Source organism: Taeniopygia guttata, chromosome 4 (assembly GCF_048771995.1).
Source record: "Taeniopygia guttata chromosome 4, bTaeGut7.mat, whole genome shotgun sequence".
NCBI classification, from domain to species: Eukaryota; Metazoa; Chordata; class Aves; order Passeriformes; family Estrildidae; genus Taeniopygia; species Taeniopygia guttata.
Window position 1 is genome coordinate 48,512,201 of NC_133028.1, and position 16,102 is coordinate 48,528,302.

At 39.8% G+C, this 16,102-nt stretch overlaps 1 protein-coding gene across 1 annotated transcript; it reads right to left on the minus strand.

Moving 5' to 3' along the window:
- Nucleotides 1-1,112: 1,112 nt before the first annotated feature.
- On the minus strand, nucleotides 1,113-8,570 carry CISD2 (CDGSH iron sulfur domain 2). The gene is made up of 3 exons (XM_030271656.4): nucleotides 8,395-8,570; nucleotides 2,526-2,737; nucleotides 1,113-1,462 (listed from the first exon to the last, which is right to left on the minus strand). The coding sequence occupies exons 1-3, from the start codon at nucleotides 8,495-8,497 to the stop codon at nucleotides 1,373-1,375; spliced, it is 405 nt and encodes a 134-aa protein (XP_030127516.1). The 5' UTR covers nucleotides 8,498-8,570; the 3' UTR covers nucleotides 1,113-1,372.
- Nucleotides 8,571-16,102: the final 7,532 nt, after the last annotated feature.

The following is a 16,102-nucleotide window of genomic DNA, read 5'->3' on the forward strand; positions in this document are numbered from 1 at the left end:
GCTTCTTTCCTAAGACATTTATGGTTTGCTCATCGATTGAGGTAAGACCACCATGAAGCATTTAAACAATATACATTATACCATGGCTCTGTTAAACTTTGTCAAAGCAGGCATTTAACACACAGTCACATCCTAATCTGCCACCTTCTGCTGTAAGACAAGAGGTTTTGGAACCTAGAACTACAGCTAATGGAAGAGGAATGATCTACCTTAACTCTGCTGTTGCTGCAAGAGCCCTTATGTGAGAACATCTTTCTGACTCGCTTTCTGTTTCAGCACTGTGGTGACCAGCTTTGGCAACAGCTCTGGGGCTTCCCACCTAAGAATGGGTCAAATTAAATGCTGTTAAGGAATGGGTGAGATCTCTCATACCATTGTCTAAAACTGTAGCATGGACCAACTTTTTATTTTTAAACTGATGGATACAATATTTCATGGGAGAATTAAGCACTTTAGAATAATTAATTAGAAATCTAGCAGTTAGGTAAGTAGTAATTATCTGCATCTGAATTTAAGCCTCAGCACAGCAACGTTCTGACTTGCCTAAATAATAATTCTGAATGGGTAACAAGCCAAGAGAACAGCTCAGCTCTGCATCCTCAGTTCTGTCTCTTAACCCATTCATCCCTTGAAAATTCCCATTACAAAAAGTAGTGACTATAGTGCAAGGGAACTTGCAGGAGGCAAATTTGTGTTTCCTTACCATCAACACAGGGCCTGAAATACAGGGGTAATGGTGGTGGGTGACCTGCTCAGTAGTTTGGTTTTTATATATGGCCTGGAACTGCCAGCACTCCACCTGGGATGCTGTGTGAAACTTTCCAGCAGTGTGGGGTTTGTCTGAGCTGAGCTGTTTTGTCTAAGACCAACAAACTGCCCAGTTAGGCACCACACAGGCCAGACCTTCAGCCTGCATGATTTAACACTGATCTGCTGCCTGAATATACATTCATGAAGGAGGAAGCTGGTATCTCTTTCTCCCCCACTTAAGTACACTTAAATTTGTTGCTGAAAAGCAAAGTAAAACATTATTTCTCAGCAGAACAAACTCAAGAGAAAAGTGCACTTGAAATAGTGACAGTTTTATAATTGTATGCTCATACAAAAAAAGGTTTAGTTGTAGAAAGTCAATTTATTCTTGAAATAAACGACTTATTTACAGAGCTAGGTACTTTACAGTTTTACAAAGCAGGCAAAATTCTTCTCAGAATAAGGTACCGAAATAGCAACAAATTCGTCACTGTCTAAATGCAGTTTATTCCAAAAAGAAATCTACAGCAATCATGAAACTAAATCATACCAAAATGCTGTCCCTTGCAACTACAACAGTATAAAAGACTTTTTATCAGTCATTACCTAGATTACACATGTGCTATACTTCTTTCTTCTTGAGTATTAGTGGACCTACATTATCTCCTGTTAATTCATTGTGCTTGTTGTGGGAGCCATCACAGACAGGGAACTGAAAAAGAAACCAAACACAAGGAATTAGCATAATTCTGTACAGAAGTTGCATGGTGATTTCTGTGTTTCTTCCTATGCCCTGAGGACTCTGATAATGTTGCTAGTTCCTCCTGTGATGTCCTGGTTCAACATCAAACCCCTGTCTCCTATCAGACACAGGATACTAAGGAAACCAAACACAGTTAATGGGTAGCTAAGTTTGTGAGATCCTAAAATAGCTGTTCTCAGACACAAAGTCAGGGACAAAGCCTTTTCCATGAAAGAACAGCAAACAGCCGTCACAGCTACAAATCGATTTACTGTGCAACTAATAAGAGTGCTCTTAATAGATTTAGTCATTTGCAACAAAAAAGTACTTTTTTAAGAAAAGCTGAAATACTTCGCTGAAGTGCTAAGTCCAAAGTGAGAATAGCTGAGTTCAGCTTCTCCAGTTCAGGGCAGACTTTTCTGTTTTTATTTAAAAAAGGATGAGTTAAGCTTCTCCAGTTCAGGGCAGACTTTTCTGTTTTTATTAAAAAAAGGAAAGCATCTGGTCCAGGGAGAACAAAACCAGAGTGTGGTCAGGACATTCAAAACTGAATCAGGAAATGAAAACTGAGGCAACATGAAATGCACTCATTTACATCTAGTTGATTTGGGGGATATGGAATATCCCAACCAGTCATCTCACTGCCTTGGACCAGATAGGAATCACCAACACAGGCCCAGCCTTATTTTCATTCTAATATGAACAACCTTCTAAGCATTGTTTTTTGCAAAATAAGAGTAGTTATCTCTTAATTAGTTGCAATGTATTTCCAAATAGTAAAACAGGTTTGCTTGGTTTTGTTCTACTCTCATGTGGTCACTCCCTAAACATTTCTAGAAAAATCCTACTGTGCTTCTTTCAAGTTTCTACAGTTGCTTTCTTCATGTAGACATGTTTGTGCTATTCTACAAAGTTCAGGAGCACGTTCCAATTCCGGACAAAGGCAAGAGCTAAACACAGCAATACACCACCAAAGCACTGCTAAAAATATGCAAGTTTCAATCTCTGATCCTACAGTAGCACAGTGTCTTACCGTCTTCGAACGCCAACACCTGCAGTAAGCTTTTGTGAGGCACAGATCTTCAATGTTTATCTCATTCACTACTTTGGGATTTTCCTTCTGGATCTTGAGGTTAATCAAGCTATCCTTCTGCTGTTTCTTCTTGGGGAGGAAGGGACGAACAGCAAGGTAACCGAGCAAGGCCAGCACACCCAGGAAAGGCAGTAACCGCAGCCATTCTGAAACTAAAGATAAGGTGGGATTTAGGGTAGCTTCTGACACCACTCCAGGATGCTGCAGCATCAGCTACTTTCACATGGCTTAGGCTGAGGGTATGAAATGGGGCTGCTCAGTCAGCAGGGCCCTCAGGGCAAACAAGATTCCATTGGTGAGTCTCAAGGAAAAAAAAATATTTAGATTAAGTCCTAGGATTTACTCCAGCCAAAGTAAAAATCTGACTCCTAGAATTTAATCTGAAATTGAATTTTATAACTCTACAAGGTGATTCAATGGAAGATAATAAATACAAAACAAATAGATTTACTGAAATCAGCAACCCTAAAACACTGGCAAAACCTTCAGAATCTTTTTGGTTTTATTTTTCAGACCTGTGTTTGCTCAGGGATCTGCAACCAGTTTCTACAAAAAGGAGAAAGAATGACACCTAAGATCAGTAGGGCAAATCACAGAAAATTGCTTTTTGCAAAGGTAAGGAACTTCTTTCAAGTACAGGTAAAAAAATAAAAGTATCCACTGCAGATCTGGCTGCCCTACTACATCGTTGTAATTTTTCTAGGCATACTGGTGAAAGACTTACTAGACTTTTTATATCAATATATCAATCATTAGCATTTATCTATATATAATATTTTTAAAATTTAAATATATATATTTATATATAAAATGTATAAGGTGGATCCACTTTTCCAGCAAATATGCTGTTGTAATACTCTAGTGCAATTTAAATACTGTGGTACACTAAAGGTTGAGAACATTTTTCTGAATTTCTGAAGAATATATTAAATCTAAACACTCATACAAAACAGAGTTTAAAAATACTTTAGAAGAGAAAGAAAAAAGTATAACAAGCTGAAGCACAAATAGCTGCACAAGCACCCTTTAGACAAGACACTAATCAACTTACTCTTCTAAATTATTTAGGGTCAGAATATAGTAAGGTTTTGTTCTACAGTTTGTTTGTTGAAATTAAGATGTACAAGAAAGAAAACACAACAGAGCAGGCTAAGTCTGCCAGGTGGGTTGTAGCCCTGAAAAAATACATTGTTCTGTATAGCTTTTATTTGTACTAGTAGAACACATGGTTATGCTAATACTTCTCCAGTTAGAATACAGTGGATTTTTCTTAAGGATTTAAATTCTCTGGAACCAGACCATGAAATGAAAATAATTTGTGGGATTAATTTTTTGTTCTTTGTTGCCTTTGATGTGACAGCCACATTTAGTGTATTTATCTGGAAATGCATCACAGCTGCATAAATGCTAAAGGCACTGCAAGAAGTCTCAGCAGTCATTTCCCAACTGCACAAAAAATCACAATTCACCATATTCACTAAAACCCACTTCAATACATTAATCTCCAGTGCTCTTTCCTTAGTTCCTCTAACAAGCTGCAAGCCCTAAATAATAATTAACACTGAGATACTTAAATCAGTTTTCAGCTGCAAGGAATCCTGACTTCCTGGACAGCAGTGCCTGTTTGCCTTTTCTAGCATTACTTTTCTGGAACACTCCATCAATTCCATCAGGAATCCAAAAACATTTTCTGACCTTACCTGAAGGACTGACTTGGAATGTATTTCAAAAGAGAGGAAAAATATTTGGTCACTAAAAAAAATTTCCAAACTTTGTATTTAACCTGTTTACAAAAATGTGGATCTCTACAAAGCTACTCCTCAGGCATTCCAAGAGGCACACCAGGACCAGGGCATCTGTCAGGTGTGTGGTGAATATAACTGGGCTAAAATTGACACACAAAAAGGACACATCTCACACTCTCATACAGCATCAAAATCGGAACAGTGGTCATGTTTATGAATGGCTCACAGCCAGTCGGGTTCATACAGCTGAAAGAGGAACGTGATAGCTGTAACCTCTGAGAAAGGAAATTAGAAATAAACATGAATAGGATGTTCAAGGCTGTAATTTAGGATGGTTATTACTTAATATTTGTACTAAGATAACTGCTGATAAATAGTTTTATCCTCACTAGCCAGTAAATTCTGTGCTTCTAATCTGGGAGTCTCTGGAAAGCCCCCAGTTTCATTCATGTGTACACTAATCATAAACTGGCTTGTTATTGCCAAAAGACTACCTGAAGCTCACTGAAAAATCAATGTGATCATGTTCTAAGGCATGAGATACAAGACACTGTCAGAGATCTTTAGGCTGGGTGAGCAGGGTTGGGAAAAACCCTTCATCCACACTAATGCAGTGATGCCTTCCTACAATTATAGACTGCTCTGGTTTTGAAGCCATGCATACCTTTCTGAAGCAGATGTAGGGCAACTCACAAGACTTTATTTTCACAGCTGACAACTCAGAATTCAGCCATTACACTGATTCTGGAGATTCTTTATTGGTTCTGCTGCATGGGGAGAGGCAGATTTTGGAGACAGAAATGAAGAGTAGTGTATGGAACAGGTCACTCTTCAGACTTGTGTTAGATAGAGACTAATCCCAAAGATAAGTCCTGGAAAATATCAGAAACCAGAGAATTCCAAGAAGCTGAGGCAATGGATATTTTCAAGGAGAGGTGGTCTTAATTTTTAGTCCAACAGTAACATGTCCAAAACCAAAAGAAATACATATACTATGAACAAAGGTACAGACCAGCCACTGAGAGGAAAAGCAAAGCAGGTATTCCCTACTTGTCTTCCATCAACTACTCCTTTGGTATCTTTGACTTATGTTTCAGCTACTTGTTGTGGAAATAACCCTATGCAGACCCAAAAGCAGCTTCTTACAGTAACAGCTCAAATGCAAATCAAAATTTTAACAAGTAATAACTACCAGTCAAAAGGAATATTGGAACTGTGTCTAAACTGATGACATTATTCAGGCAAATTTGAAGTACTTACTAATTGCATTCTCTTCAGAACTAATAAGCAGATCTATCCTGATTTTGGTTGTTTGCTATTTTGAGGTGAATGTCTGTGGCATTTTAATGACACCTTCCGGGACAAAAAGCAATGCTAGCATGAGACATTACTGTTCATTTCACTGAACTTGAGAATGGAAGACTAAAGAAGCAATGACAAGACACAAAAAGAGGCTTCTGAGCAGTACAGTGTGATAATTTAGATAGCCACTTTCAAACCCAAGGTCAAACATTCCTTCCTTCCTCCCTCACTGCTTTTACCTTCAGGAGGTATGCACTGGATATTAACAGTCTTTCTCTTCAAACAAGCAGTTTTTCACTCCGGTTTTGTGAGGTCACACCACACAACAGATGTCCAGATCTTTAACCAGCACACTATACAACATCCTATAAAAAAGTCAGGGTGCTCCATATACTTTAGTTCTGTTGTTTCTAAAACTGGTGCACTACAGGAACTGCAGTGGCATCTGCCTGCAAGCTAATAAGAGTTTACAGAAGCAATGAAAGAGTTAAGAAAATACTGCACTGTTCCAAATCTGGATTCTGGCCTGCATTTGCAAACAAGATCTATGCTGCCCAGTGTTTCATACTGCTGGTCCCTGATTAAGTTCAATAGATGCCACCAAAGGGCAAATATTAATGCACTTTAAATGTTTTCAGACCAGTGTTATCTCACTTTCAAAAAAGGAGTAAAGTCTGCCATTTGCCAAAGAATATACTTTGTAATTTGTAATAGCAGCAAACACAAAAGGTCACGTTAATTTTCTCTATTGTCTAGTCTTTCCCTAATGACAATTCAATGCAAAATAACCCCAGGACTGGGAATCCCCTGCTTTTAGAGGATTGTAACTTTAGGACAGGACAAAGACCTTTAGACCAGGACAACAACACAGAAGAGGCAGCACTTGCTCAAGCAATCATTTTCTCAAATGAAACTTAAGACAACAGCTCTGCGTGCAAGTAAGCACACAACTCTTCAACGAGCTACCACGTTTCAATGACTTTGAATAACCTTAACACCCTAAGAGATGATAATTTTTTAATTTAGGTGCCTAGAATGCAGTGTCCTACAATATCCTTCTCAAAAGTCTCACTGTGTTGCATTTACCCTATGCCATAACTTGAAGCACCTGTACAGTTTCGCTTTTTTTCCTCCATTTTCATTCATATTCACCCTGGGTGGAAGATGTGTAAGCACGGTGGCAGATACCAGTCTAGCTTACTATTGGAAAAGAATGTAAAAATATAAAACTGTTCTCTCTATAGCTATGTATTTTTAAATATACCTTTGCCATCCAAAAAATCCCAAAGAACTAGAGGCAGTGGATTTTTCAGTTATTAAACTAAAAAATACTCAGCTCATTAAATCCTACCAGTTCTCAAAAGCAGTTTCTGACTCAGCTCCTTCTTTTGTTTGAACTTTTGTTTAATATTTTTGGGACTGACATTTCACATGTTTGGTCTACACTTAAGAAATCACTTATTTGCTTCTTGTCCTCTCTCCAAATTCAAGGAAGTACCTCGAAGTCAGTGGGGTAAACAGTGTGACAGTTCTCCCATGATGATGACACTATTTAAAAACCCCAAAGCCCTGATTTTGGTCTACAGGCCAAACCTTACAGAGGTTTTTCAGAATAAATCATATTACTACTATGCACTATAGGTACAGAAACTGTACAAATAAAATCCTGTTATGGAAAGACATGGTTAGACAAGTGAAGCAGTAAGATACTAAAATATTACTAAGCTTAACAAATTTTAAGTCATGTTGTGGTTACAAGGGCAATTGGTTTCACTAGTAAACTGCCAAATACTAACAGGAGAAGCTGCACTGTTCTATAGTTTGTTTTATCCTCCCCTCCCAACTTTGTAGCAGCAGAATTTCCCTATTTGGTAAATATAATTAACAGCTTTTTCATATGAGAGAGTGCTTGTGGAAGAAGAATAGTTAATTTAAAAGAGATTTGCTTGTTCCTGAGGAAGACAATGAGACTTGCAGTTCACAAGCAGCATAAACATGCTGGAAAAAAGGACTGCTCAAAGCCAGCTTTAAATAAACTGAGCCTGTTCTAAATTTAACAAATTTCCGACACTATTACAGTCGTGGTGTTAGTGCTGCAAGATATAAGGTTGATTCTGCACTTTGATAACTTTGGTACTTCTACTTTCTGTGGAGTGTTCTTTCCTTCTTGTCACCGAGCTAATGCTGTCACTTGACACTGCCTGTGGGCTCCCAGAGCCTCGGTGTGCAAAGCACTGAGCACCCGCAGAAGTCGCCGCTACTCACTTTTCTTTCTTGTTCACAGGGCTACAATCAATGAACTGGTGTTTCTACTCCCTCACGCACAAAATACTTACCAAAATTACTAAATTAAAAAACTAACCTAACTTTATTTTTGTAGCAGGTTCACAGAAAGAGATTTTTTTTGTTTAACTCGGTACATTAGCTGTCTTTGACCCGTGAAGAAGACGAAGAGGCGGTGCTTTAGGCCTCCGGCTAAATCCCAGTTCGTCTCGGCGCACGGCCTCTGCTCACCGGCGCTGGTTCCCAGAGGAATTTCAGACGCCAACATTTTACTCTGTCCCTGCCCTTCATGCTGACGGCTCCCCCTGCCCCACATAGCCCCTACACCTCCTGTCGGGCCATTCTCCTGCTGCAACAGCTCAAGGTTTGGGCTCCCCCGTTCTGTGGCGCGGCCGGAGCGAGGGGTGAGAGCCGGATCCCGCCGGGCAGCACCGACCGCGCCGCCGGGGCGGGAAGGGGGTCCCGCTCGCCCCGCCTACCTGTGAGGCGGATGAAGCCGCCGACGCTCTCGGGCAGCGGCAGGCGCTTGAGGTAGGCGGGCAGCTGGACCTTGACGATGCGGGCCAGAGTCTCCAGCACCATCGCCGGCCTCTGCCGCCGTCCTCCCGCGCGCCGGCCCGGGGTGCGCCCGCCGCGCACGCGCCGAGGGGCGGGGCCGCGCACGCGCCCGGGCAGCCCGGCCCGTGCCCCCCGCGCGCCTCCCGCGCCGCGCTTCCCGCCGGTGCCGCCAGGGGGCGCTGCGGGCGCCAGGGGCGGGCGGGGAGGGAAAGGGAAAGGGACGGCTGGGGACGTGAGGGAATGGTTTTAATCATATGTGGCTTGTGCTTTACAGGTTTTATGTAATTGCCTGTCATCACCCTGCTGGCATTCAACTTGCATTCCATGTTATGGTCTTATAAATATTGAAGTAAAAAGACTGAAAGTTTTTCTTCATATGAATGAGGTAGGATAACGTGAGTGCTGAAGAGTTTAAAGTTATAGGGAGAGGTCCATCCGCCTTGTGTTTGGCAATAATTTGCACAGAACAAGACCTGTCACATCTGTTTGTTTGTTTGTTTTCACTTTGTCTTATTCTTATGTCTAGGAGACTGGTAATTTTTTGGCATAGAAAATCCTCCCTCTATAGGCAGATGAAAAAGTGGGAAGTATGTAGCCGTTCTGGGTCAGTTTAGACAATCCATCCAGACCTGGAGAGTCTAACGTCAATCCCTTGGTCATGACAACACCATTTGGTTCAAGGTGCTTTGCTATCTTAAGTGAATCTGTCAAGTGCTAGTAGCATATAGCACAGAGCATGAGCAGGAAAGCTGAAGCAGCACAATCCTACAAGACCTGTCTCCTTCCTTACATGATCCTGACTGAAGCACAGTTCCCTCTCCTCCCTCCGCATACTGAAATCCCACCATATCTATCCAAATCAACTGTGTACTTTTCCTGCTGGAAAATACTGGAAGCTAAGTTTAGGATAAATCAAATTTTTTTGTGCTTCTGGCCTATTACTTGTCTAGCTGCAGCCCTACATTAACATTTCCTGATGAATCATCATCTTTAGCTAGTGGGAATATTCCTGTGATCTTAGAGTATCTAAGTTCCCTACCTCACATAAATTTATCCATGTAATGACTGTGTCTGATGTCCTAAGATGATTTATTCTTGTCTAGGCAGATGCCAGCTATTAGACAGGATAATGAAAGAGTAAAACATTTGGTTAGTCCTGTAAAAATTGTATATCAGATGTTGTGATGTGACCTCCTTTGTAAGACTTTCTGAGGGAAGAATACATAAGGTAAATACTCCAGCCCTAAATCAAACAACTTCACACTGAAGTTGAGAACCTCTGTCCTGCTCTCCTCCTCTCCAGATTCTTCTGCTCTTCCAGCCTTCTCTGGATGCTGGGAGCACAGGCGACATTTTTGGGAAGCTCCCGAGCCCTGCTGTGCTGCCTTTGATCAGTGCTGCATTCAGCACACTGCAAGTCCATCTGCACGTGTTGCAGAGAGGAGCTGTTCTCCCTGTGCCCCTCCTGTTGTGTAGGGATCAGCTGACACGAGTCACGGATGGGTTTGGTATATCAAAGTCTGAATGTCACAGATTATGGCAAACCTATAAAGAAAATGAAACCTGACTGAGATCTTTAACCAAAGCAAAAGCAAAATGTGGTCTTTAGAAACCCAGTTTGAACCAGAGCACAGGAGATGCATGTTCACCCTGCACTTTGGCTGCAGACTTCCTGTTTGCTTTAAGGTGTGAAATGTAAGCTTCAGGCTTGCTCAGTCCTGCAGGAGAGAACTGGATTTTACAGAGTAATCCATCTTTAGGCGCCACATATGGGTTCAGAACTTAGTCAACATTAGGAGGTTTAGCAGGCAGGTGTGACATCTTCCCTCTGTTACACATGTTTAAAACCCTATGTGGACATTATTATTCCAGAGGCAGATTGCTTCTTCAGGATTTTATCAGCATGTTTTTCAACTCAAATATCAATATTGTTTGGTATCTAGAAAATTGTCTTACTTTTTTTTTTAGGTAGAGTAACATGCAACAATTTCCTCTTGTACATTTAGTTTAGTCTGTGAGCTGTTCAAAAGTAGAGATTGCCTCTTGCTAGAGATTGTTTCTTGCTAAATTTGGCCACTGAAACTCTAGTGTTGGGAGGATATAAAGAAGTTGCTGTAATAAAAGAGCAACACAAAAAGCCCAAACAGATATTTGAACTGAACCTAGGTCACCTGTGTGGAAAGACGAATATTGCTTTCAGCACTAGGTATCCTCTGTCACTGGGATTTTACACCTAGCAAGAACATTAGATAAAATGGAGCATGGAGGCCACATGAAAGGATATCCATCCTTAGGGCTAGCTCAGGTCTTTGACATGGAATTCCCCAAACACTGCCCAAATGAGAAGCAGCCCATGCTTTGATAAGAATGGTAGAAATGTTTGTGGTGCAGACGATGTTTGGCAGAATTTGTTCTCATCACTACAACATAGCTGCACTGGTCCCACTCACAGCAGAAATAAGAGCTGCCTTCAGCATCCACAAGCTGGCTGGTCCTGGTCCAGCAGACTGAGGATAGATGAAAAGAATCTGTTTGTGTACCTCCTTATATTACTCTTTGAAAATTGCTCTGTTTCCCTCTGCCCTTAATTCAGCTGTAAAATGAGATAATATTTACTGATCTGCCTAGAACACGTGAGATTTGCAAAGGAAAAGAACATTTATAAATTACATATATTTATTTTATTTTACCAAGTACACAACAGTAAGGATAAAAGAGAAAAGGTTCTGAGGCAGCAGACACACAGTTCTTACATCAGTAAAACAAACCTAAGTAGCACAGTAATTTGCTCAGTACTCTTTCATGGTAATGAGCTTTTCTATCAAGAGGATGTCTGGTGTTGTTTCTACCAACAATGAAAATGGTAGAAACTTTCCTGGAATTGGTATTGCCATTTTCCAAACTGTCAACCTGGAATAATGTCTGCAGCAGGCTAAAGGTACTACTGCCAACTAAAAGGGCTGCCTTCTGTGATCAGCAAACACAAGTCTCCTGTCTAGGAGGAACCTAGAGCTCTCCCTTTGTATTTGAATCATTTCACAGTGGGGCGTGATTAGCTGCTGTTCCTGCTGTATGCAAAGATCTCTCTCTCTTCCACTTCCCCAAAAGCAAGCAAAATCATTACACCCTAAAAGAGCTGTAGGAACTGTGATTCACTTCCTGCAATATCTCCATCAGCTAGTTATGCAGCACTGTCAACATCCAACTATTAAATAACTGAATCTCGAAAACTAAGCAGACTGGCTTAAAACTGGATATAAGACCACATAGATACAGTTACTTTCCTGTATTTTATGCATAGTAACATTATAAGCAAGTTGCAATTGCACTGCACACAGGTTTTTATTTCATATTTTTACATCCAGAGGTTTAGTTGCCCAGAGAAGAAAGCTGAGAGTTTTGTGCTTTCACTTGGCTCTGAGACCTGGCACCTGAAGTGGCTTCTACTGGTGTTTATTGAAAATAGTTACCTGTCCATGCTGGGCAAAGTGTTTGAGAGAAAAATAAGTCAAGGAAACAAATCACATTTATAACAAAATCAGTGGGGTAATCATGTTATAGCATAACGTTTATATTATAAAATTACTACTAAATGAGCAGGCATTACTTTCTAATCTAGCTAATGTTCAAGAATTTTACAATGTAACCATTATGTCTTGAAAGGAGGTGCTATCATAATGGCCAAAGTAACTGCAGTGTCCCACTAACAGCATGCATTATTGTTGAATTTTTTAAATCCCTGCAGTTTAGAATGGCACTTATTGTTGGAGATTGTAGGGAATTAATTTTGAAGAGAATGACAACAAGAATGTAAAGAAAAAGTACAAGATTTCTAAGAATTGCAGCAGGTTCCAACATGGCAACTTTTATTTATTTGAAAAAAATGCCATGCTTTGATCTCTGACCCACGTGTTTAACACTTTAATTCCTTTCTCTGATTGCTACTGCTGGAGAGTGGGAAATGTTACCCATGAGTTGGGTATAAAACAAAGTTGAATAAATCTCCAGCTCAAGAAAAAAATAAGTGTATTCAGTGCTAATTTCCCAGATATACCCAGCCAAAGTTCAATTACTTTCTACTTGGGGTTTTTCCCTACAGCTGGAGCTGTCTTTTTATGAAAGAAAAAGACCAGGTTGTCACTGGTAGTGGTTTCTACAGCTACTCTAACAGCTGCAGAAATAGCACAAGATGAAATTAAGAATATCCACTCTGTTACCCTGAGCTGAAATTGCATTTATTTAAAGTACAGAAAGCAACAAGTTGTATGACATGAAACTGTTGTAAAAAACATCAATCAAGTAACACTAACTATGCACAAGCAAGTACACAAAATTTAATATTGCAAAGAGTTTTAAATTTAGACACATTACACAAATCACCCAGTTTTTCCATCCACACTAGGTAGCTGATCCAGTACATACTGCTTGTGAGGATCCAGAATGATCTGATTGCTGGTCACACACAGACTTGCATACATTTGGAACTTCATTGGCTTCCAGCGAGCTGCTATTTCACAAGTTTTACTCAAATCAGAGCAAATATCTTTAGGATTCACTAATATGTTCATAAGAGACCAGATATGTTATTGATTTGTAGCAAGTTCTGCCTGGTTTGTTGCAATAAATCAGACTGCAAAATCCCTGATTGTCCCCTGGGAGGAAGCTGCAGTGATGGAAAACAGATACATCCTCCCCTTCACTAAAGGACCTACAGAGGACAAAGCTGACATAATCTGGGAAGTACACACTGTTAAATGAACAGATGTGAGGTAAAACCACTGTCAAAACACTCCAAGCTGTGCTCATGATGGGAATTCTGGGGACAAGAAGCTATATATATATATATGTCAGTATATTCTCAGCATCAGACCACTCTCCTTTTTAAACTGCATTGATGAGTGAAGACTGTCTATTCTTGGCCAGATACTTGAGGATATATTTTTTCCCTTAGTACTTTACTCCCTTGGCATAAGAGCTGTCACTGAAAGATATTTCCTTCATTTTGGAAGGCAAAGGTGAGAATGCCACAAGACTAATTCCTGTGACGCAATATGCATTCTTTGGCACCGGCTAATTATAGCTCAGAAAAAACTACCAGCTTCCCTGCTCAGGACAGAGCAGATGATCTCTGCTGTGGGACTGCACTCTGCTCTTGGCTTCTTCCTGTGTCACAATGCCTAGTGACACTGCAGTGAAAGGGCAGTTTGTCATCCCTTCTCAGACAGCTGTGCAACAACAGCACTGAGGAGATTTCTGAGCCTGGCTCCCCTTTTCAAGGTTAGCCAGGTCTGGCACTGACAATAACCCATACCCATTCTCTGTCATCTCACAAGAATAAAGAGGAGCAAAAGAAAAACCTCAACCCCCAAACACCATGCCTCTTTAGTTTAGACAAGCGTATGTCCAATAGATGGAGATGAATGCCAGAAAAAAGTAGCTATCTTGATTCCAAGGCTATGACATGGAACAGTATTACAGCTGGTAAATAAGATTAATACAGCCTCACTTATGCCTATCTTACTAATGCTTTTTGTTTTCTATTTTTTTCCAGACATTCCCCATCCTTTGGACCATAATTCAGTTATAGCACAGTGCACTTCTAGATCTACACAGCTGGTTATTCCCTAGATCTTTAAGTTACTTCATTTACTTTTAAAGATACTGCCAAATATTTTTATAAATTTTGTACTCCAGCCCAGTGCACAGAGCTGTAATGTCTGTAAATATTTTTTTAATAAAATGCTTTCTCTGCTGATTCAAAGGGGAAAGAAGTAACTAACACAAAATATAGGATATAAACATATCACCCCCAAATTTACAGAACTCACTTTACAGGAAATGTAATCCTAGTGTCTGTGAAAGGTACATGATAACTGAGAGGCATCCATGTTGAACAGCATGCTAGGAGAGTGCTTTTGGAAACTAGGAAAAGATCCTGGATCCCCTTTTTATTAGAACAGCAAGTCTTTTATTGAATGCTAATTTTGTGGTAGTGTCTATACTTAATTTATTGAAACACTTTAGAATGTTTTAAACTGATTTCCCAAGAGGCATTAAATTGTTATTAAGTTTTTTATTTTACTTTCGTGTGAGTTGCTTTGACAGTTTCAGGTACAGAAATGTTTTGATTATTTAGGAATCAAGTATAGTAGAAACCACCGATGCACAAAGTCCCTTAAATTGTCTGTCCAACACAATTTGATACTGTCAAATATCCTGAATGATGAATGGGTAAGGGTATAATTTAGTCTCCGAGTACCTGAGTCATCCATTTCTATTGTATCAGACTTTTTCTTATATGGGAGCTAAATGGAGATCATAAAATCATTTAAGATAAGCCAACAAGTAATCAGGAAGGAAATTATATTTTTTGCTGTTATTTTGAATTTAAATTGCTATGACTAAGAAAATTAGTATCTTGGATTCCACTACCAACTCCTTAAATGCGTATTTTTCAGGGGGTACTTTTTTTTACAAGATGATACCCTATTTTCCAAAGCAAAACAAACCAAAACATTTGCAGTCCTCATTGTCTTTATAAAAACAGATTCACATTTTTTGCTTGGAAAAGTGACAAATCCATGCAGTATTTCTTGAAAAAACTGAAAACCATGCTTGACCTTGAAGAATAGAAGTCAGCAGGAGTACAGAAGCCAGGTTGCCTTTGCTTTATGATTTGCAATATTTTCAGCAACTTGCCAACACCTGGCCATATTTCATTACTACCATGTCTGTCACAACCTGCCTTCTCAGAAATACTGCCCTGGTCCATCCTCCTAATGATAATGATGAAATAACTGGCTAATTTCAGTATTGGTGACTTAGAGTCATCAACAATATTTGCCAAATTACAATAAGACAGCAAACAAGAATAATATTCCATCCTTCTAAGAGATATATTTGGATGTAATTACCTGGGTATTTGAGGTCTAAGTAAGCTCTTGGATACCTTGTGGTTAACTGGAACATACCAAAGAAAAGATCAGGCAAATCTTTAAAGAAGAGATTGCTCAAAAGGACAGAAAGAAAGTAAAATGGCTCCTCTTTGTAATGATAGTTGGCTAGTTAAATCCCTTGTCTAAATAAACAGCATATACTCCTGACAGTTCAAAGACAAACAAACCAACCAACCAAACAACTAAACAAAAAACCTGAAGTATTTCTGTGGACTTCCTTATTTTCTTAAATCATTAAATTAAGTCAATATGCCATCAAACAATTAAAACACAGCACTCTAGAAGACATTGTAATACTTTCCCCAGAGAAACAGTATTTTTTTCCTGTATAAAACACAAAGGGAGGGGAAAAAAGAGACAAAGAATGTTCAAGGAAAAAAACCTCAAAATGAATAGTGCCAGTAAGTCAACCTTCTGCCTCTGCTGAAGTGTAATGTCTTATTTAGTTACATATATGTGAACAATTTGCTAGCAGGACTGCCTCAGAAGAAGGAGGCATGGCCAGGAGAAGCAGTTTGCTGCAGGCTATTTGTGACATCAATGGTACCAGCTAGGGCTCCTAGCTCAGCGAGGGTCTCTGTCCCAGGTCTTCTGGAAGCACTGGCTGGTCTCTGCAGGGAAACCTACTGAGATAAAAGGTTGTTTATACTTCAGTGTAGGAAGTACACCATCA